General features: G+C 40.6%; 3 protein-coding genes across 8 annotated transcripts in view; 1 reads left to right on the forward strand and 2 right to left on the reverse strand.

The window, feature by feature from the left end:
- LOC122876654 (probable E3 ubiquitin-protein ligase HECTD4) overlaps positions 1-6,032 on the forward strand; it is a 38,703-nt gene extending 32,671 nt beyond the window's left edge. For all 6 annotated transcript variants that reach the window (XM_044197240.1, XM_044197242.1, XM_044197241.1 and 3 more), the window contains exons 67-76: positions 232-422; positions 694-840; positions 1,016-1,135; positions 1,312-1,467; positions 1,587-1,690; positions 1,983-2,204; positions 2,297-2,463; positions 2,628-2,823; positions 3,067-3,289; positions 3,752-6,032. In XM_044197240.1, the coding sequence (XP_044053175.1) occupies positions 232-422; positions 694-840; positions 1,016-1,135; positions 1,312-1,467; positions 1,587-1,690; positions 1,983-2,204; positions 2,297-2,463; positions 2,628-2,823; positions 3,067-3,289; positions 3,752-3,888 (1,663 nt within the window). In that variant the 3' untranslated portion in view covers positions 3,889-6,032. The remainder of the gene's footprint in view (positions 1-231; positions 423-693; positions 841-1,015; positions 1,136-1,311; positions 1,468-1,586; positions 1,691-1,982; positions 2,205-2,296; positions 2,464-2,627; positions 2,824-3,066; positions 3,290-3,751) is intronic.
- Positions 5,732-11,096, reverse strand: LOC122876656 (L-serine dehydratase/L-threonine deaminase-like). Its single transcript, XM_044197250.1, has 8 exons — positions 10,938-11,096; positions 10,592-10,748; positions 10,398-10,437; positions 10,156-10,295; positions 9,983-10,074; positions 8,931-9,158; positions 8,701-8,825; positions 5,732-8,598 (listed from the first exon to the last, which is right to left on the reverse strand). The coding sequence occupies exons 2-8, from the start codon at positions 10,742-10,744 to the stop codon at positions 8,405-8,407; spliced, it is 972 nt and encodes a 323-aa protein (XP_044053185.1). The 5' UTR covers positions 10,745-10,748; positions 10,938-11,096; the 3' UTR covers positions 5,732-8,404.
- A 3,930-nt stretch (positions 11,097-15,026) lies between these two features.
- Positions 15,027-20,519, reverse strand: LOC122876657 (homeodomain-interacting protein kinase 2-like). The gene is made up of 9 exons (XM_044197251.1): positions 20,362-20,519; positions 18,092-18,294; positions 17,769-17,960; positions 17,403-17,584; positions 17,125-17,248; positions 16,884-17,003; positions 16,678-16,761; positions 16,399-16,571; positions 15,027-16,284 (listed from the first exon to the last, which is right to left on the reverse strand). The coding sequence occupies exons 1-9, from the start codon at positions 20,441-20,443 to the stop codon at positions 15,903-15,905; spliced, it is 1,542 nt and encodes a 513-aa protein (XP_044053186.1). The 5' UTR covers positions 20,444-20,519; the 3' UTR covers positions 15,027-15,902.
- Between the last annotated feature and the right edge of the window lie 3,427 nt (positions 20,520-23,946).

Consider the following 23,946-nt stretch of genomic DNA (forward strand, 5'->3'; position numbering starts at 1 on the left):
ACACTACTCATCTAATTGTAATGCAGCATGACATCTATTTTTGCCTTTTTCTGTGCAGTACTTTAGTGAAAAGACAGAAAAGAAAGCATACCTGTTTGCAAGGTTTAAACACACAACAATCCACCAATCTATTCCGGACTATATACTGAATTCAGGACAGTTTCTCTGATTTAATATGTGACTAAATATTATGGGAGGTCTCTATTTAACAGCAGCTGTCCTCTGTACTAGGTGCACCTGTATAGACACTCGTCATGCCCAGAAGGCCTGTAGGAGGTGGAGCTTGGAAATGGACGTGGCATTAGTCCAGTACATCAACAGGCTCTGCCGTCACTTGGCTATCACACCAGCCAGATTACACCCCCATGAAGTCTACCTGGACCCTAGTGATACTGCTGATCCTCGTGTGGCCTGCCTGCTCAGTAAGTAAAACACTTGTTTGTTACTGTCTATGTAGTAAACAAGACTGTCAAAAAGGCTGAAACCGTGATGTTGTTTTTGTTGTTCTCTTCCTCGTCTTCCAACCATTTTGTTCTTTGAATCCAATGCACATATTGTCATCTATAATGGAACAAGCAGTTGCTTAGAATTAACACTCAAACATTTATTTTGGCTACATACTGTAAGTCACACTTGCTTAGTTGTTATGTCACCTAGTATATTTAACCTTTTTTTGTGGGTGTGTGTTTGCAGATGTGCCCGTGGAGAGCCTGCGCTTGCGTTTTGCTCTGCTGCAGTCCCTCAACAACACCCTGGAGAGTTTCTTCCTGCCGCTAGTGGAGCTGAGACAGACACAGACCTATCAGAACAGCATTGCAGCACTGTTATGTGAGGCCAAAGGTGAGCAGGATCTCAGTGCAGGTCAAAGGGACAAAGACAACTATGTGGGTGTGACTCTATCAGTGTCACTGCCCTGTTAAAACACAAATGTCTGAACTGGACTTAAACAAAGTGAATCTGATCAGATCTTCTTCTTTAGACTCATCACCTCTTCTTCTATCTCCACTGGGTACAGGTCTAATCTTCTATGACACTAAGGTCACTGTAATGAACAGAGTACTAAATGCCACAGTACAGCGGACAGCTGACCATGCTGCCCCAGAGATTACACTGGACCCGCTAGAGATTGTGGGAGGTATGCATTCCTTTTACTTGTTCACATTTATTGTTTTCAATTTTGTATCACTTGTACTGGATCTTTGCAGACATTCTCACTGGACACTCACTGCTGTAACAAAGAGTTTCCCTTTGGGGATCAATAAAGTATTTCTGATTCTGATTCTTTCTGTGTCTCTGGCATTGGTCCTTCAGGTGAGATCAGATCATCAGAGAACACATATTTCTGCCAGGCAGCACGCCAGCTGTCTTGCGTGCCGTCGTCCCAGCTTTGTGTGAAACTGGCCAGCGGAGGAGACCCGACTTATGCCTTTAACATCCGCTTCACTGGAGAGGAAGTTCATGGCACAAGTTAGAATTTCTCCTATACATCTTTTTCTGTACTGCCTTGTAATCTTTTACTTGTCAAATTGGTTCTTTTTTTTTTTTTTTTAAACCTAACTGTAGCTTTCATGAATCTGTCTCTCCAGGTGGCTCCTTCAGGCATTTCCTATGGCAGGTGTGTAAGGAGCTACAGAGTTCTGCTCTTTCCCTGCTGCTCCCCTGCCCCAGTGCTGCAGCCAACCGTAACAAGGTAAGGTTTATCAATGTCTGACATGTTTTCAGCATGTCCTGTTCTAGACACTTTTGTGTCAAGGCATATAGTCTGGATTGGCCCGATACTGCCTGATATCTCAATGTGACCTCACAGTTTTGAAACCTAACTATGAAATGTTTTGAGTTTGAAACCATTCACAGTAATAAAAAAAAAAAAGAAACAGTGTTCTGTTGATAGCTCAGTCCCTAATCTAAGAATCGTATCTGGCACAACAAAGTTAATCACAGATGGTGATGAATCATAGTTAGGTTTTTTTTGCTTTCTACAGGGGAAGTACATCCTGACGCCCTGCCCTATCAGCTATGCAGAGGAACAGTTGTTGCACTTCTTTGGTCAGCTTCTGGGCATAGCCATCCGTGCAGATGTGCCACTTCCTTTGGACCTACTTGGCTCCTTTTGGAAGGGTTTGGTGGGTGAGTCCCTCGACCCAGAGCAGGACCTGCAGGAAGCTGATGTGCTCACCTACAACTATGTCAAGAAGTTTGAAAATGTAAGTGACCAGTAGTGTATACCTCTTGTCTTTCCCTGCTAATACCATGGTTCTAGTGACCTTAACATGAACTCTGTTCTCCGACCCCGCAGGTGAGTGATGAGACGGAGCTGGAGGCTTTGTGTGCTGAGATCTCCTCCCAGCACCATTCAGGAGAAAGCCCTGACTCCCCCGGCCGGCCCTGCTGCACCTTCACCTATATCACAATGACGGGCGAGGAGGTGGAGCTTTGTCAGGGAGGTCGCAGCCTCACTGTCAGGTACAGGAAACACTGACACTCAGATGATTGTCCTCATGCAGTGTGGGTGTTTTTTCATTATAAATGATTTCCCTGTTAAAACTGCAGTTATCAATAACACCCATCTCATTATTGTCTGATGTCTTCATCTTTTCTATATTGCATGCTGGTTTGTGTGTGTTAAGCTGGGAGAATAAGGATGTGTATGCGCGGGCAGTGCGGAGCCTTCGTCTGAGGGAGCTGCAGAACGTGGAGTGTATGACAGCAGTGCGTGCAGGGCTCGGCTCAATCATTCCCCTGCAGCTGCTCACCATGCTCATACCCCTCGAGATAGAGCTGCGCACCTGCGGCTTGCCTTACATCAACCTGGAGTTCCTTAAGGTAATATATATATATATATATATATATATATATATATATATATATATATATATATATATATATATATATATATATATATATAAGCACTATAAGTGTTTGTTGAAATCTGTTTATAGTACATTTTCCCACCCCCACATACCATGACATATTTATTAGTGATTGGCCGAGAACAGGTTTGCAGTGTCAAAAATTATAGTCAGACTTCACTAATCAAAGTATGCTCTGCTCTCTCTACCTCTGTAGGCTCACACCATGTATCAGGTGGGTCTGATGGAGACCGATCAGCACATAGAGTTCTTCTGGACCGCCCTGGAGATGTTCACTCAAGAGGAGCTCTGCAAGTTCATCAAGTTTGCCTGCAACCAGGAGCGCATACCGTTCACCTGCCCATGCAAGGACGGAGGGCCCGACACCGCCCACGTTCCCCCATACCCCATGAAGATCGCCCCTCCTGATGGAGCTGCAGGTAATGGCCAGCAAGGTTACAACAGCGCTGGGATTTGACACTAGGGCTACTATCTCTGCGTGACGTTCTTCTTAGTGCTGTTAGTGCAGAAACTACTGATAGTGATGATCAGAGCAGCACATCTTGTCTTGCAACCTTAGACAGACTTTGAACATGTTTTTTGCCATAGCTTAATTGTTTTTGTAAATGAATAGGTTTGTATGATGGACATATGAAACAATTCCATGTAGGAGGAACACACTGTTAGATTTCTGAACTTCACATCTTCACTATTAGTCACTTTTTAAAATCACAGGCTAAAACAAACAGTCTCACTCTTAGTTATCACTAACATAACAATTCATTGGCCTTCAGCAGTTCCATGAAAAACTCCAGTGCTAAACCTACATAACAAGACTCATTATGAAGAGAAGTACTAGGTGATTTTGTTGTAATACACCTTCCTGTTTTTCCTCTCTCCAGGTCAGCCAGACTCGCGCTACATTCGCGTGGAGACCTGTATGTTCATGGTGAAACTGCCCCAGTACACGTCTTTGGATGTGATGCTGGAGAAACTGCGATACGCCATCCACTACCGCGAGGACCCTCTCAGCGGCTAAGAAGACTTGACAACCCCACGATCCCAAGCGTATATACCGGCCCCCTCCCCCACCCATCTTACTTTTGACCCCTGCCTCCCTTCACTCCCACAATCCTGGACCTTCCTCTGAGACAGACCACAGTTCTTTGTGCGCTGCTGCTCCAACAAAACCACAAATCTGATTTAGTTTAAATTTACTTTGAGTGGCTATTAAAGCATTGCATGTTTATCCCTGCTTTTTTAATCGCATTTTACACAAATACTACTATTTCATGATTATGTTTGACGCATATTTTTGTTTGGAATTCAGGGACGATAATCTGAACTAGCACTGACACCGTTAACAAGTGTCTGTTCTGGTTGCACTGAGTGTGAGGATGGCATTGAAGTGAAACAACTGTGACACAGTTTTTTGTTCGCCCTTTCCCTTCCCCTTTACAAACCCGCTTTACAAGAGGGTTTAACAAGGTTCAGTCAAGTTTTATGAGTTTAACAACTTAATAGGATGACTTCAGATCAGCACTTTACAGTTGCAAGTTAAATTCATGATTGCTGAACCGTCTTTCTGCAGTAACATTTTAATATTGAAAGCGTGGTCTAGCTCTACTCGTTGCTGAACTTTGCATTGCTGTGAAGGCAACAAACAAACTGTTAACTCTCCTAATGCTTAACCTAGCTGCCTCCCTCTGTCTCCCCTTTGTGGGGGTGATGTTCTGAAACATGCCTTTGCTGTAGGAGTCTCTCTCCAGAGGGTGATGCTGCTTGTGTGTGAAAAGAAAACGATGGCAAATGATTTTCATAGAATTATCTGACGTTTGAGACGGAGGTACGACTACTACCAGAAAAAGGAAACGTGTGATGCTGCCTATTTTTGACCATGTCAGCTATGAGCAGGCAGAGGATGTGAACAAGTGCTGTACAGGATATTATGTAGTTTACTGCCTGTTAAAAAAAATATGAACTGCTAATGGACAAGCTAACTTATGCCTATATAAACTGAATACATTTTATCTGAGTCTCCGAAGAGAGGGTATTTAAGTCATGTAAAAAGTCATATTAATCTATTAGTTTATGAAATTTCTCTTTTGATTTTTTGAAATCCAAGTAGCTGTGGCGGCATGTTAGGTCAGGTAGATTGGACAATAGGAGACGCGTGCTGGTTCTGACATACTGCAGTTCAGGTTTGTGAAACCTGTGTTGCTTTGTGAAAACGGGAAGGAGATGATGTTCTCATGAGCTGCTCTCCCACAGTGTTTGTGTGCTACTGCTACTGAATGTGCAACAGTCCCCCTTTGTCACTCCCCAACATACACAATCTACACACACACACACACACACACACACACACACTGGGGAGGGGCAGCAGATTATTTTGAGCTCTGCCTTTTCATAGTTTTCTTTAATGAAAGAAGAACAGGATTCTGCTGTTCTTTTTGTTTGTTCATTTTATCCATAACCAAATGTTTAGCTGTGTAAAAATTAAATAGGAAAAAAATGTATATAGACTGAAGTTATGTTTGATGGCAGTTTTTATTAATTGCTAATTCACTTCACCTTATAATTTTTGTTTTTGGTTTGCACTACTCTTCCAAGAAAATATTCTAAAATGAGCAAACTAGGTGATGTCTGTTGGATATCCAGTTTGTTGTGTTGTCATTTTTTATGAATTTTGGAAATACCAGTAATCTTATCACCTTTGTCTTGTACTCAGATGGATTCAACTTCTTCTGCTCATGGTGAAACATGTTTTCTTGTGTGAGTAAAATCGCCATTTTACTTGGATAGAACTGAAAAACACAACAGAATCGATACTGGACGCATATTGGATTGTTGAATTGCTTGCAAGTTTTGGTTTTGGTTCAGTTCTTTTGAAGGGTGATATACCGCTGCTAACAGGGACGCTCTCTTTTCTACGCCCTCCTCGGGGAAGTAGATAAGGTTATAAAAAGGACATATCCATACAAAGAGGTGTTGCGAAAAAATGTGTGCTGTACATTTACTTGATATTTATTACAATTATTTATGGTTGCATTAACTTAACTTTTACTGTCTTACCTCTGCACATCAGAAACTTAACATATCTAAAATGGATTATACAGATGTAAAGAATCAGCTGGCATTTGAGATTTCTGTGTCACAATAAAGAAATGTCTTCATGTACAACACTGTTTCATTGTCCTGCTTTATGTATTTTGCATATTGACCCAGCTACTACATTTCTGTGCTTATTTTAGTTAACTTTTCTTTGAGATATTGCTCAGATAAACATTCACTGTGGTTGGGAAAGCACATTTCATAAATTTATGTTTTTTATTGCAAAATCCCCCCCAAAATGAGTCATTTGTATACTTGACTGAACAGTGTTGGCGTGGTGTAGCAGATATGCCTGTTACATGTTATAACAATGAGTGTTGATCATGATGAATGAAGCCTGTGAAGCATGTTGTGTCTCCTTTTAAGACATGCTTTTTATGTAAGGTCCCACGACCGGCTCCGGTTATGTCACCACTTCCTGTAAACCAGACACCTTTTCAATGCAGCGAGTGCTGGGCCAGGCCAGTTCTTGCTGGATCTCTAGTCATGCTCCTCACTGACTCACACTGTCATTTCAGCTCCTTTTTAATATGCTGTATTCAAATGGAACCATCAACTTTGGAAGCAATGTTTGAAAAATGTCATCTGCAAAAATGTGAACTGGTCACATATTTCTGTGTTACGCTGCAAACTCAGTTGATAAGAGTTATGTATTATGTATATACCTCCCCCAGCTGAGCTATACTGTGGAGTACCAGTTGTGTGTCACTCTGTCAACAGTGTGGTTACTGCACAATGGTTGTATTCTCTCAGAAAATGATTTAACAACAAAAAACATCAGTCAAACATAAAATATTTTTTTAAATAAAATTTTCCATTTTAATACCAAGCCTACAAGCGTACTGAAGAGGAATTCCAGGAATGTCTCCAGCATGTTGACTGGTTGGTTTCAAAGTAACCAATCAGCTGTCCCTCACATACAGCTGTCTCCCCACTTTCTGACATAAAGAACCTCCACGCTTGTTTTAATGACCCCCACACCAAGAGCAACTAAGAAAAGTGCCACATCCCTAACAAATCAGCCAATTGAATGCAGGGAAGTTCAATGTATATAAAAGGTGTGGAGACATCTGCTGTGGTCATGTGACATGTGACTGACCCACTGTAACAGCTTCTTTAGCAGCCTAAAGGCCTTTAAGGTGGTGAGAGGCCACTTGACCTGGCTGGAATACATTGCTGTGGAAACATTGCTCTCTGTGTTGACTGAATCCATTATCTGCTTTATGAAAAGTTGTAGGTCTCTAATTTAAAACTTTATGATTTACTCATTCCTTCGTAAAGGATCACAGCTGCTCAAGGATGTAATTCTGAATCCATTGTGCCAGCCAAACCACTCACTAAGGAGAGAGGAACTTAATTAGAAAAGTAAGCTACTGATGTCAGGGCTATTAATGAATTGTTGTACAATGAATAGTTTAATGGTATGGGAGAGATTGTAATTAAGCTGTAGCCCAAATAATAACTTTACATTTGCACTGTTTAAACATCCCTTTATCAGCCTGAATGATACTGGATTTTTCAGGCCGATACCGATATAAATATTTGGGCTTTAGAAAAATCTGACCGATATACCGGCCAATAATAATTTTTTAAACTATATACACATAATATAAGCCAACAATCTTGATTCAGTTCCCTTAGTTTTGTTTTTAATTTTAAATTATGACCAAGATACGTACTAAGCTGGACATTTTTCAGTGTATAAATCTACTTGTCAGTGCTCTCTGTTCGACAAACTATTCAATGGTGACAGTTTTTTTACTACCTTAAACCTTTTGGCATTTATGTAGTGCAATTTCTTGTTACTTATCGGCTGCCATACAATGATAATGATATATCTGTGACAAGCTATTATTGCCATGACCTATTTATCACTCTAGCATTAATATAAAAACAGTGCTTATAGAAATCTCTTAGGAAAACAGGGAGCAAACATAAACCAGAAGTCCATTCACATGTTGTTTGACTGCTGGTTAAAGCTTATGTTGTGAGGAAGTGGTTTGATTTGTATTTTACATACCATCTGCAGTCAGGAAGAAGAAACTGTCAAGGCAGGGAAATGATTCTTTAGGCAGAATATTCAGAAATAAAAATGTATTAATTTTAAAATACATGTACAAAAGCAGAACAACACACAAGCACTTTTACAAATCAAGCACGCTAAACACACTACAAATGCAAATGCCATCTAAATGTGTCAGTGTACTTTTGTTTTCTTTTTCTGAAAGAAAGAAAAACTACCTTTACCAAACTTTTTACAAGGTTAAAAAAAAAAATCCCTCCAGCAGTTCACATTCAGTCAGTCTCAGTGCTCAGGAGTGTTTCACAGTCTGGAATGCTTCGGTCTATGGAGCACATGAATAATGGGGTTTTTGGATTGAGACCAACTGATGGAGCAGGAACAGAGGAAAGGTCAGGCAGACCCCAGGTGGTCGGCCACGCTAGATAATACCAAGCTGTTTTTTCAGCTTCCATAGCTGCTCCATGCTGATGTTGTTGCCGCCGCACACCACGATGACCACCGGGCCCAGGCGCTGTGGCAGCTTGCCCTCGTCCTGCAGCCTTTTGATTATGTCACTGTACACAGCTGCCAGGGCAGCACCGCAGGCAGGCTCCACCAGGACCTTCTCGTCATCTGAACAAATAGGAAGGGGATACCAGGAGAGATCAGTCTCACATCTGATTTTCTGGCATTTTAGATCTGTTGTGCATCTGTTCAGCTGAAGGTTGTACTTACCAACAAAGCGTTCCACAGCCTTTACAGCCTCCTGGTCTGTGACTACTTCTGAGAAAACTGTGTGCTCGTTCACCAGTTTAAGAGTCTGTGCAGACACCCTCTTCAGGCCCAGTGTGGTTGCAACACTAGAGAGCAAAAAAGAAAGGTCAGGCTTTACCACAAAAAAGGAAAAAGAAAATGTGGGATAATTTTATTATTTGGGTATAATATCTATGATTAGGTTTTTGTACCTAGTAATTTCAGGTAAAGTGACCAGCTCCCCAGCCTGTATTGCTGCATTGAGGCTATGTGCTCCCATGGTTTCCATGGCTACAATGGGCACGTCAGCCCAGTTGGCACGACGCAGCCCCTCCACCACTCCGTTCAGCAGGCCTCCGCCTCCCACCGACAACACTATTGCACCTGGCTTCTCCCTCAGGTCTTTCTCCAGCTCCTTCACCAGAGAAGTGTGGCCTTCCCTGCACACACAAACACAACCGTACCCTGTCAGTTTCCTAGAAATACTGAAAATGTAGACAATCTATGCATGCTGCAGCCTGGTTTCTTTTCTTTCTCCTTCATGGCAATAATTCTTCCTTAAATATGATTGTGTTATAAAATGCTGATCATATCACAAGTAGCCCATGATATCAGTAATTTATGATTGCATTTAAGGCTTCGACAGTGATATCCAATGTGTAAATTAATTACCTAACAACCCCTCATAAAATTAGGACTGTGATAGGACACCGTGTATCTGACACAACACCTCGTCCAGCCCCTGAAACTGTTCTGTGCATGAGCAGGAATGACACTGCTTGATAAGACAGGTGTTACTATCAGTCATTTGCACATTTTAAAACAATTTAACAACAGATTGCTATGTGCATGCATGTATGGGATCATGTACAGCGAGCTGGTCATTATTGTAAAATCAACTCCAACAGGGTGATGCAGAGGGTCTAAAATCACCCAGAAGGGGTTCATTTCGTAATAATGACCGGCTCGCTGTACATTATCCCGCTTATTACACGGATATTTACTAAAGAAATCAATAATTTGACACTAAATATTAATTTAGTTGATTTAAAAATGCCACAGGACTTCTTTCTGCGGATTGATATGATTGGACTCCAGAGTTTATGATCAGGACTGCGTCCATAGCAACGGTCTGCTCTCTACAGACCATAGAATGCCATAATTGATTGACCAATCAGAATCGAGTATTCAACAAAGCCGTGTAATAAAGTCATGTAAATGCTGTCACAGTCCCTGAAGGACAGACAGACTGAGACTCTCTTACCAGATGAAGGGATCATCAAAGGGTGAGATGAAGATCCAGCCAGGGTTGTTCACCACAAGCTTCTGTCCGTATTCAATGCTTTCATTAAGAGCCTGAAAAACACAAGACACAACTTAATTTAATCTGATGAATTCAAAGCATTTTAACTCTCGCAACATATGAGATTAACTAACCTTGCCATGAATAACCACAGTGGCACCCTCGTCCTTCAGCCTCTCCACTGTTGGGTTTGGTGTAACACTTGGAACTACTATGGTTGCAGGTACCCCAAGCTGACGGGCAGAATAAGCTGCTGCCATACCAGCATTTCCTCCTGTTGGGACCAACAGCGTCAAAGATTACACACTCAAACATATATATATATATATATATATATATATATTTATTTATTTTTTATTTTTGCTTCAGTGCTCACCTGAACAGCAGACAAATCGTTCACATCCTCGCTCTGTCCACTACCAGAAAAAAACAGAAGAGTCATCACAGTCAAACATCTTAAAGCCGCAGGGTATAATAGACACATGTTAGCAGATCATCTGAACAACCCAGTGTTCAGACTGGAGCTCCTTCAAAACAATCATCATCCCAGAGCAGAAGAGAATTACTCACAGTTTGGCAGAAGTGCCCAATGCCCCTGATCTTAAAGGATCCTGTGGGCTGAGATGAATCCAGCTTGAGGTAAACAGGGGTCCCAGCTACTTTAGTCAGGGCAAGGCTCTGCCTCACTGGAGTGGCCACATGAAGAGGCTGCTGGGTCTTCATTTCACTGTGGAACGGACAAGCACAGACACGTTTTTCGAGAGACAGTACCCAAATAACGTGATATGACAATGTGATTTCAAAACCCCAATGGAAATTATTTCAATTGGCTCCTCTATTTACTCTTTTCTCAAAGAACATTCATCAAAAATAAAGAAGAATACATAAATGACCTTCTATGTTTGCTTCAACTTACCAGTCTCAGATGGGTGGCAGGATAACAAGCTGTGGTAGATATTGAAGATCCCAAACTTCCTTATTCTTTGACTCTTGCATCTGAAGTGCTTACAGTATATACCCACTTGTGCTGTGGGCTTGGCAAAGGAGGCCCACTTGCAGACCAATCAGCGTTAGGCATTCTGCCACCAGACCCTCCCAGTGACCATGAGGAAGAGGCAGGCTGAGGATGAATGAAATTCCTCCCATTGAATTTCATCCCATTTTCTTAGACAACAAACAATTTTCTAGGATGTGTCGGGGTCTGATGTAAGCTGGGATATTCAAACAGTCTGCACTGGTATGGCTAGAAAGACTATGCACCAAATGAGAAAGAAAATTAAACAAGATGACTTTCCACCTAATGCTGTCATAAATAAGAAGGAATATTTTAATCTGTTTAAGGAAAGCGTGTAAAAACGTGTTTTCCCTCACCATCATTACATAATTCTACCCTCCTTTCAGACCCCCCATGCCATCTTTACATGCTGTCCTTTGCATGTTCCTCTCCCCTCTGAAGGACACCGCCGGCATGACCAAAAGAGTCGCTACTATTTTGGCTCCGATCCTAAACTAGCAAAAGCAGCCTCCGTGCGGACGGTTCAAACCTGAATAATCCGGTGTTCCCTTCAGTGAGCTGCTGTCTCAGGACGAGTGCAATAAAGTGCTTCAACAACAGGTTGCTCAGTCTGTCAGTGTAATTGGAAATGTCTTTAAAAATGGGCCACCAAATGGGCTCAGATAAAATGTAAGTGGTGCAATGTAACTAAGTACATTATTTAATCAAGTGAACTTTTGGGTACACTTTTTGATATAAATATTGTACATTTTACCCCATTACATTTTACATTTTAAAAATCATATTATTATTTCATAAAATGTGACGATTTACAGATTAAATTGTCCGACGGTGTATAAAGGAGGTCAAATTAGTCCTGCCAGCTACAACATTAAAATGCTGCATACTTCATCAGCAATAATAATCCAATAGCCTAATATAAAGATGCCTTTCTGCTGCATAAAGAGTATGTTTAGTTTTGATACATTTTGTTAATAGGCTAATTTTACCTGAGTAGGGTTTTGTACTCAGGACTTTTACTTGTAATAGATTGTCTTTACCTTGCTACTTTATTTGAATACTTCTTCCACCACTAAATGGTCAGTCAGTCAAATGAGGTTGCTCATTCTGTCAGGTGGGGAAAAAAAGCAACTTACCACTCGATCAAATGAGCTGCTTTCATTTTCAAGAACATTAATATCACTGGTTCTCTTTGTACAACCTTGTACAACACTGTCAGAAAAAGGGGTCCATTAGGGTTCTATATCAAAAGTCGAGGTTCTATATAGAACCCAAAGGTTCTATATCCTCTACCGAAGAACCATCTGTCTAAAAAAGGTTCTATAACATTTCTGTAAGACAACAAAGATGCTTTTTCTTTAAAAAAGGGTGCTTGAATTCATTGGCTTAATGAAAAATGCCCACTGCATAAGAATTACTCTTTAAAATAGGTTTATTTATTGAAAAACAAGATGACAATGAAATAATTAAGATCTTGTATATATATATAACAGCTATGCCCTGTCAGTGTTCAGATACCGTGCGGGTGGCCAAAGGAAGAGATACAGACCACAGACGTTAAGACGCGAAAGCTCCTCACCATGCATGGAGGGTTCCATCCCAAATCCAGCACCCTGAGACTGTACGCTAGCCGTAAGGAAGGCGGCCGTGGACTAGTGAGTGTGAGAGCCACTATCCAGGATGAAACATCCAAGATCCACAAGTACATCCAAGATAAGGCCCCAACAGATGACGTGCTCAGGGAATATCTCAGGCAATGGGGAACAGAGGAAGACGTGCTGGAGGAGGGACCATCATGGGAGGACAAACCCCTGCATGGGATGTACCACCGGAACATAACTGAAGTGGCTGATATCAAGAAATCCTACCAATGGCTACAGCGGGCCAGACTGAATGACAGCACAGAGGTACTCATCATGGCTGCACAGGAGCAGGCCCTGAGCACCAGAGCAATAGAGGCCCAGATCTACCACACCAGACAAGACCCAAGGTGTAGGCTGTGCAAAGAGGCCCCTGAGACAATCCAGCACATAACTGCAGGGTGTAAGATGCTGGCAGGAAAAGCATACATGGAGCGCCATAACGAAGCGGCTGGCATAGTGTACAGGAACATCTGCACTGAGTATGGACTGGAAACCCCGAGGTCAAAGTGAGAAACACCTCCAAAGGTGGTAGAGAATGACCGAGCCAAGATCCTGTGGGACTTCCAGATTCAGACAGAATGGTAATGGCGAACCAATCTGACATCGTGGTGGTGGACAAACAGCAGAGGAAAGCCGTTGTGGTTGACGTGGCAATACCAAGTGATGGCAACATCAGGAAAAAGGAACATGAGAAACTAGAGAAATACCAAGGGCTCAGAGAAGAGCTGGAGAAGGCTTGGAAGGTGAAGGCGACAGTGGTGCCCGTGGTCATCGGAGCACTTGGGGCAGTGACCCCCAAACTGGAGGAGTGGCTACAGCAGATCCCTGGAAGAACACCAGACATCTCAGTCCAGAAGAGTGCAATACTAGGAACAGCAAAGATACTGCGCAGAACCCTCAAGCTCCCAGGTCTCTGGTAGAGGACCCGAGCTCGAAGGATGAGACCACCCGCGGAGGGTGAAGGACAAAGTTTTTATATATATATACAGTATATAATGTATTTACTGTAACTGCTACATATATAGGCTATAAGTAGCCTACATAGCCCTACATAACCTACATTGCTTTCCAAGTTTTGTATGTTTTTACCCCTATATAATTTCACCATAGTATGGGCTTTTTGTGATCTCTTCCAGCTTTCATGAGTGTGCACATACTGTCACTAATGAGGACTAACATAGGTTGTTGAAATTATTTAACTTAAACTTAGTCCAGGACTTCATAATAAAAAGTAAATAATACAAATTAAAAGTATTTAAAAAACTATACAAACTATTAACTGTTCTGGACTAAAAGGCCTACACCCAGTTTACCCTGTGGTATGCATGCTAAATGTGTATACTGAATTAATCACATGTCCACTGTATTGGTCTTTTATCCTAATTTTAATTACAAAATCCTTTTCATTTTTTCCTATTTCTCTGCAACTGCATTCTCGTATTTACTGTGGATCCCACATAATATTAGACTCCATTACAAACCACAAACTTGCGGTCTTTTGACTGTGAACGCCAGCCACTTTCTTCATAGAATGTGCACGAGCGAGGTGGCGAAGTGTCGATAATGTTAACTTACATGTACCTTGGTTTATTGTAAACGGTACCATTAGCTGTTAGTTAACCTAGCTAACCTAGTTATCAACGTCCATTAACCTACTGTTAACCTACCGTTAATTCCCAACTAGTTAAGTAGGCTTGTTAGCTTGGTGAAAGAACGTGTGGTTACATACAGTGGTGTGAAAAAGTGCTTGCCCCCTTCCTGATTTCTTATTTTTTTGCATGTTTGTCACACTTAAATGTTTCAGATCATCAAACAAATTTAAAAATTAGTCAAAGCAGTTTTTAAATGAAGGTTGTTATTATTAAGGGAAAATAAAATCCAAACCTACATGGCCCTGTGTGAAAAAGTGATTGCCCCCTAAACCTAATAACTGCCACCCTTAGCAGCAACAACTGCAATCAAGCATTTGCGATAACTTGCAATGAGTCTTTTACAGCGCTGTGGAGGAATTTTGGCCCACTCATCTTTGCAGAATTGTTGTAATTCAGCCACATTGGAGGGTTTTCGAGCATGAACTGCCTTTTTAAGGTCATGCCACAGCATCTCAATAGGATTCAGGTCAGGACTTTGACTAGGCCACTCCAAAGTCTTCATTTTGTTTTTCTTCAGCCATTCAGAGACCCCACAACAACATTCAAAGAACTGCAGGCCTCACTTGCCTCAGTTAAGGTCAGTGTTCATGACTCCACCATAAGAAAGAGACTGGGCAAAAATGGCCTGCCAAAATCGCTTGGCTGTGGGCCAAAATTCCTCCACAGCCTGACTAAAATCACTGGTTTGCCAGGATTGTTACACCATCTGCTGGTGAAGAGCTGCACATACAAAAATGTTTTATCTATGAGCAGTTGCATCAGTCTGCCTCATTTCCTTGTTTTATTAGACAGACTTCTTGCCTCAAGGGCTAGAAACAGTTATTTATTGATACATATCTGAAGTTACCATTGAGGCTGGAAAATGCTACAGAAATACTGGACAAAAAAGACTTCATAATACCTGCAGGGGTTGGCAGTGTAGAGGCTCCCCCTTAATGAATTTGTTCTGTATTAGTAGTGCAGAAATAGCTCTTTCTTTTGAATGTGACATAATAGAGCAGAATAGAACCATTCTTATACTTTCAAAAAACAACATACCAAACTTGGTTACACTTTATTTGGATTGTCCGCCTATAGATAGTTTATGGAGTATTTGTAACATTTCCACAGCTTATTAGTTGAGATTCAACAATTCAACTGTTTCACAAATAAAACCATTTTCTAGGTTTGGTTAGGTTTAGGCACAAAAAACATCTTCGTTAGCGTTTATTCATGAGTTGTCACATACACTCTATTTATAATCTGTTAAACATCTACAGACAAAGCGAAACAGTTGAAATGTTACAAATACTCTATATAAACTATCCGTAGGCAGACTATCCAAATAAACAGACTATCATTTACACCAACAAGTGTACATGAATGATATGCACAAGCAGGCACATAAGGTCATGTTGTTGTTTTGCACTTGGAAGACTGATATCTTTTAACTAGTGTTATAGCATTTGTGTTATTATTGAATTCATCAAACAATCATGGTGTCATCTCCAAAGCACACAGAGGAAGGGGTTAAAGTAAATTTGCTGTTTATGGACATCAGTTAAAAAAATTCAAAGTTGCATTGTAATGATTTACTGGGCAAACAGGGTCCTTATCGCCCTGCCAAAGAATTTCCGGATTCTCTTCAGCCGGCTCTTCTTATCTTTGACAGGTGGACCTTCATCAGGTGACCCGTCAGCGGCCGATGTCTCCTCAGCTGGACTGGCTGCACCTGATTCCTCTTCAGCTGAGCCAGTAGTGTCTACAACTCCAGCAGCTGCTGCTCCGTCATTTGAGCGAGGCATGTTTGTGATGTCACAGGAGCGAAGAGTGGCTGAGCCTGCACCATTTGTACGAGGCGGGACTGAAGGCGCTTCACCTTTGGTCTCTTCATCATCCTCGCCGTCAGGAGGAAGTTCCTCTTCTAAGTCATCCATTGGACAGACCAGCATTTTGTCAAAGGAGTTGTCCACACTGAATATAACAGGACAATCAATTAATGAATCAGTCAATCGGAATACAAATCTGTCCATTCATCCAATCATGCGTCTCTACAACATTACTGATACCGGACACACAGTAACTTACTACAAGCTGGTGTCCATCTCATCCACCAGATGGGCCATTGTGATAAAGGGGTGCTTGAGAGCCCTCTCAGGAGTGATCCTCTTCTCAGGGTCCGTATGTAGAAGGCCTTTCAGAAGGCTCATAAATGCTGTTTGATCCTCCAGCTGAATGGATTCCTGCATCTCTGGGTGGAGCTGGATTTGAAACAAAGTTGATGGAGGTTTAGTTTATGTGCTTCCTGTCTCTCAGCGACACAGCAAATTGTTAATCCATTCTTTACTCATGAAAAGGACCACTTGCTGTTATCAGGTCATCCAGGCTTTTAAAAGACCTCTCCCATCTTTTAGGTGCAACACCGGTGTCAAGCTGGTATTCCCTTGGGGTCTACAGGAAGAAAATACATAAGTCAGATACCTCTTCCTCAGTGTGTTAACCATTTCAAAGAGTTTAATTGGGAGACAAAATAATGTAACAGCTCAGGGAGAAGCAGAACAAGGTTAAAATACCTTCAGCCACCATTTTGGGTTGTCCCAGTGCTGGTTCAGCTTGAAGTACTTGTGGGTGTTGTTGCCAGCACAGAGGAGGTGGTCAGCTGGCTGGCCCAGTATTTCAACAATGCCTCTCATCTGGAGAGAATATAAAGAATCACATCAGCCGACATCCTACATCAAGTCCCCTGTTGGATTTGGACATGTGTCTGGGGCAGAAAGTCTGTACATTTAAATCTAGATATATTTAGTTACATACTGTCTGGTACTCGCAGTGTGTCGCAAACAGGTTGTCGGCGAGGTATAAGAAGGCGAGCACACAGCCAAGACCCCACATGTCTATGGCCTCGGAGATGGGGAGACCCAGGGTGACTTCGGGTGCCCTGTGTGTAGCGTACAAGAATCCCAAGAGTTGTTAAGTACATTGTCAAATTCAGCATGTGTACTGAAGATTGACACAATCTCTCTGAGATCATTTCTATCTTAAACACACAACTGCAAACATGTTAAAACAAGAGTTTTGCAGATTGAACCTACCTGTAACCCAGAGGTTGAATCACCAGCCCATGTGTCACTTCTGAGGTAGTGAAGGACACGCCAAAATCTATCAGTTTCACTCTGAAGGGCACATGCAGGTGGTTTGCCAGCATTATATTATCTGGCTTCAGGTCCGAGTGAACGACTCCAATGCCCTTCAGGGCGTCAAAGGCCGTCAGCAACTGCAGAGACAAAGGAGGAAATGTGGACAATTAAAGATACCATTGACCAGGGTGCTGGCTTCTACAGATCTAGAAGAAACACAGTTATTTGTATGTGTATACACGGTTTTTAATATAATAAAAAACTGGCTGAGGATATTGCCATTACTTGTTAATAGATCGTTCAAAGTCACACAGTCTTTACCTGCTGTGCAATTGGCCGTATCTCACTGAGAGACAGTGGCTTCCAGTGTCTGTCCTTGAACAGTTGAAAAAGACTCCCGTCTAGCATTTCGAAAGCTAGACAGGTATGCCCTTCATGTTCAAACTTTTCAAAGAACTGAACCACATTCTTCTTGACTGGGTCAAGAACACTCACAACCTCCAGCATTTTGATCTGTGGAGAAAAGAAGAAAAATTACATATGTTAAGTGACACAGCATGGTATCAGCAGTTCATTTAATAAACAAAATATAAGCAAGGAAAATTCTGAAAAAGCATAATTATCAAAAAGAAATAAATGTCTACCTCTCTTTTAGTGACCACACTATCCTCAGTCTTTAGAATCTTGAGGGCCACGTCCTGTGATGTGATTAAATTCACACACTTAGCAACTTTGCCAAAGCACCCTTCACCGGTGAAGTCCTGAATGAGGTAGCGACTAGTGTTGCTGCACAGTATGTCGCTCTTTTGCACCACAAAGCCCTCCGAGTTCTTCTTTACAACCGCGACTGTTGACAGAGAAGCAGGACAACATGTGAAGGTGACAACAGGGAGTCATTCAGTCAACACAACATGCAAAAGTTTTTAGCTGAAGCATTCTTTATGTGTGTCAAATACTGAATATAGCATCATGACCATTTCAATGAGGGATATTGCCAAAGAATAAGCAGAGCAAAATACACTGAATGAGAAAATATATGATCAAAAGCTATATTGGCTGTCAGTATTCAGATCCTTTACTTAAGTAAAAGAAACAACATTGCAGTGGTAAAATTCTCAATTACAAGTAAAAGTCATGCATTGTAAAATATAGCATTACTATTTCTGATTGAGTTTGTGAGCAGTATTTTGATGTTGAAGATGGCTTTTTTTCTACATTTTCGTGTACAGTACTTTAATTGACCATATAACAATGCATTATATTCTATAGGGTCGTTTTTTCAAAATCTTAATCTGCAAAGTACTTAGAAGCTTCAACTGTCACAGCTATGGAAGCCCCGAGAGGCAACTGAGAAAAAAAATCCATTGATCCATTTTCTGTGTCTGATCTAAATTGTTTTCTATCCTGTGTTTATGACTTAAGAGCAGGTGAAAAAAAGGTTTTGCCAGGATAATCTTTCTAAATTTTGTAAAAAAATAAAATAAAAATAATAAAAAATAATCTGTGAAACAAATGGGGGGAAAATAAAACTTTTGACAGGTGAAAAAAAAGTCTTGCCAGGATTATAAGTTACTTTTTTTCCATCTGTGACACAGATGACCGTTTTTTGTCAGGATCATTCTGTTGAGTATGTGTTGTTGTAATACTCATTTTGGCCACAAGAGGCTGAAGTGCACCACCATGTTCTAAATAAGACTAAAAGCATTCATGTTTAGTCTTGTGAGTTTTAATTTCTCCATGCACTCTAAACACAAGGTACATTTATGTACATGGGGTAGTGGTGCACAAAAATGATCTGATGATGAATGATCTGATGTCCTGACCCAAAAAATGCAGATGAAATGCACAGATGAAAACAAAAGTAACTTACAAAAATAATCCTGGCTTCTTCTTCTTTTCCTTTCGGCTGTTCCCTTTCAGGGGTCGCCACAGCGAATCATGTGCCTCCATCTAACCCTGTCCTCTGCATCCTCTTCACTCACACCAATTAACTTCATGTCCTCTCTCACTACATCCATAAATCTCCTCTTTGGTCTTCCTCTAGACCTCCTGCCTGGCAGCTCCAACCTCAGCATCCTTCTACCAATATATTCACAGTCTCTCCTCTGAACATGTCCAAACCACCTGAATCTAGCCTCTCTGACTTTATCTCCGAAACATCTAACATGAGCTGTCCCTCTGATGTACTCAATCCTGAGTCCTCGATCCTGTCCATCCTCGTCACTCCCAAAGAGAACCTCAACATCTTAAGCTCTGCTACCTCCAGTTCTGCTTCTTGTCTAAAACTTTTTTTTTATGGAGCACCCTAAAGGTCATGGCGAGATTTTTTTTTGACAAAAACTTTTGCATTCCCTCGCAATTTTTTGCATTCCCTTGCAAAATGTTTTGCGTTTCCTCGCAAAACTTTTCTTCTCCCATTCCATGTGGAGAATCTCAAGTTAATGCATTTAGCATTGTTTATGGACAGCTCATCTTATATGATGTCCATTGCAAAGAAGTTATCAGATTGAACATTATCAAACTTCTGGGTAGGAGCTGTATGTATAAGGAACATCAATTATTGCTCCACACTTATAGCAACAGGCCTTCTACCAAAACCGAGCAGTAGTACTACATCAGGAGACTTAATGCCCAGTTCAAAGTAAAATTCAATGAGCTGATATACTGTTCCATTGCGCAGAGAGCAGCTGAGTGGAAATAGACTTGTGCGTCTGAAGGAATGGAAGAAGAAAAGGTAATGCAAAAGTATTGAAAAGTATTATTTAAATGCAGAAGGGACATAAAAAGCAGCATAAAATTTAGATACTCAAAGTACAAGCATCCAAAGCATAGTACTTGAGCAAATGTATTAACTTTACTACTGTAACTTCCCATCACTGTCTGTCTGTCTGTGTGTGTTTTCAGTTTTCCTTACCTTTTTTATCTGCTGTCAAACAGCTGGCTGACCTTGAACTTGATGGCATTTTGCCAAATGGATTTTTCCAAATGTGCCACATCGTAACTTCTTCAACTTACTCTGGTTTGTAGGTCATGAAGTGTTTTCAGCTGAAGGCAAACTGACCAGTTGACCAGTTTTCAACACATCAGGATTCTTGATGTCATCATAACACAACATCAGTTCCATTCCAAAAAAAGCTACAAGATTCTATGGCAGTTTAAAACTGAGCAATGAGGGACAAATTGTTAATTTATGATTCATGGCTTTCTATCAAAAAGAAAGGGAAGGAAGGAACGTGAAGCCTGTTTCTTGTATTCTTCATTGTTTCATTTATTTCAGTAGTTGATTTAGTGTTAATCTTTCAACTAAAATGTCATTTTAGTTACATTTTTGTCATTTGATTATAGATAACTAGTTTTCTCTGGTCTGGTTTAGCCATACTTGTGGTATAGCTCCAGGGATGCCAGTCTGTCGGTCCACCACTTTGGTCAATTAAATTTTGTACAGTCATTCATGGTCTCCTGAGGATGAATGCTACTTACTTTGATGATCCCCTGATTTTTCCTCTAGTGCCACCATGAGGTTGACATTTGTAGTTTTGAGTAAAATGTCTTAACACCTATTGGATAGTTTGCTATTAACTGTGGTACAGGCCCCCTTGGGATGAATTGTAATAACTTTGGTGATCCTTTATCTTTCTGTGTATCACTATCATCAGGTCAACAATTGTTTTTAAATATTTCTCCATTTCAGAAGTCAGATTTGCTGAGGAATCTAATTCTCTACTTGCACAATGTAGTGTGACGTATATCTGTTTTATGAACTGCACAAACTGTTCACAACCATATGGTGTTTGCCAGATGAATGTAAGCTTTATTTTCCTTGAGATACTAGCACTGTGCTCGCCCACTTTAACTTCTTAAAGGCTAAGAATTTATCCAGCTGTACAGGTAACGTCTGTGCTTAAAGCAACAGTTTTGAAAATACACTACATTTCTTTTTTTGCTGAGAGTTAGATGAGAAGATCAATAACACGCTAATATCTTTAAGGTAAATATAACATCATGACTACAGCCAGCTGCCAACTTTTCTTTCATGAAAAAAGAATTAACTCATGAACATTTCCATAAAGTCAATGACAGCAGGATCCATTTAAATTTCACATAATGTTTACTAACAAAATTGGAATATTTATGAAACTATACTTATAGATCAAATATATAAAGTGAAATATAATATCACAGCATCTCATCAAATTAAAAAGTTTCTGTCCACCTAATGAAGGTCAACATTCACTCTTCTTTCAGCTCTGTTTTGCTCTGCACCAACTTTACTGAGGTAAATATCTGGCTTTGTAGCTGCTAGATGCTCCACTGTGCTGACCAGCCAGTCACAAACTTTGTTTGTCTGCACCGTCAGAGCATTTTTTGCTGAAAACAGCTGCCTCCTGCGGCTGGAAGAGTTTGATGAGGGTTGGGTTTGTGGGCTGGAAACAAAACTGAGCTAAAAGATGCTAAAATGCTCCGTAGAGCAGAGGGGAACTGCAGAGTCGGGTGATAATTCTCTGTGGGTTCCAGTGTTAATTTTGGCAGCTATTTTAGATTTCGTCTTAGTCTTTAGATGAAATTGCTTATTAGTTTTAGTCACATTTTAGTCATTTTTATCCTTTTAGGCGACAACAATTCAAAATGTTTTAGTCGAAAAAAGTCATTACATTTTTGTCAACTTTTAGTCAAAGTGTTTTCTCTCTTTAAACTAAACTAATTAATTACCATTAAATTCACACAAGTGCTGAAACAATTAGTAGATTAATATGCCTACCTGGCCTTAGAGCTAAGACATCATACACAAACATCTTCCAAATAAATTGATGTGTAATCTTACAAACAACAGTTTGACTAGATAGTAACTGCAATGCATGTTCAGGGATAGCCATTAAGCTTTTTCTGGTAAGGACTGTAGTAAAGACAAGTAAGCGAAAACAGATCGAGCATAATTACAAGTTGCTTGTCCAAATATATAAATAAATAAATTCACAGGCTATACACGATACAGCAGCAACACGTGATGCGCACTGACACATAGGGGAACAGGTCTGAAAAGCCAACATGGTTGTTCCCCATATGTTTAACTCAAACGATAGGACAATATATGATAAAACATTTCACTTGTCCCAGACATGTTAAATAAAGTTATTTGTCAAGCCTTGCATGTTTCACTCATAAGCTTTGAAGATAGCGAACTGATGTTAGCTAACACATTAACCCAGCTAATGTCATTCATTAATTTACTGCCGCAAACTGAAAAGTTGTTTTGTGAGAAAAACTGGCTTCCAGCCAGGCTAAGCCAACATGGCTTGCAAGCAAATTTCACATAGACAACTGCCCAGTAACATTGACCTAACGTTAGCAAATGTATATGCTTGCATTGTGTTTTCCTTTCTGCTGAATTATAAATAAAGTGTGTCCATAGATCTATTGTTTAATTCCGATGTTGTTGTCATTAACTCACTGTCGGTTTGGGACAGTATCTGGACACGTCACATCAATCTGCACCACATCCACAGGGATGCATTGTTTATATTTTGACAGACAGACTACACGCACAATTGGGGGAAAATATCATGCATTTTGTACATGTCCAACAGCCCACCACCAACATTTTAGTCTGGTCTCCACAACGAAAACAAAACATACATTTCAGCATAGTTTTTATTATCAAAGATCTATTTTTATCTCGTCAACGTCTCGTCTTTGTCGTGGGAAAAAGGTTTTTCGTCATAGTTTTCGTTAATGAAATTAATACTGGTATGGCATCACCGTGGATGACAACATTCACATTACAGTCATTTGATCCATTGTTTATATAAAAATATATGTAGCTTTAAGGTGTGTGTGTTTGTGACCAAATTCAACCCAAATCATGATGCATTCACACAATGTCAGCAAAATGGGAGAGCTCTGCATTATTCCAAGATGGTTACCGCCACTGCTAGCCTTGTAGTCACATCATTTAAATAGTCTATATTAGGTACTTTTGCATTTTTATGTATTTGGAGCGATTTGTTAGTGAAACCAGATCCAAACAAAGTGTGTGCAGCTCCTCTTAAATTAGCTGAACCTGAATTGTAATATTGGATTATATAACTGCCAGCAATGGTGGCTTTGCAGCCATTTTGATAATGGTTTGTTGACACTTAAGTAGTTTTTTTTCACCTGTTGGTAGTCACTGTCAGAAATTCCTGATATATCTGTTTGGGAATTACAAGTCAAGAGGCTTAATTGAACGGTTCTTCTCACTCGCTGCTGGGTTGAACAATATTATGGCACCAATAGGCTAGTGTGCGAGGGAGAGGTGCCCCCTTTCCATCTTCACCCCTGTCCTTATAGGGTCTATGAACGCCCACGACCTGAACGTTAGCTAACATTTGCTTTGAATTCCACTTTATAAATGGTTTATAACACGTCTAAAAACCAAACAAAGCATAACCGAGTGATACATTCACATTCATTTATTGTACTATTCTTTTCCTGACTCAGGTTCCCACAGACCTCCATGCCT

The sequence above is a fragment of the Siniperca chuatsi genome, linkage group LG5 (genome assembly GCF_020085105.1).
Source record: "Siniperca chuatsi isolate FFG_IHB_CAS linkage group LG5, ASM2008510v1, whole genome shotgun sequence".
NCBI lineage: Eukaryota > Metazoa > Chordata > Actinopteri > Centrarchiformes > Sinipercidae > Siniperca > Siniperca chuatsi.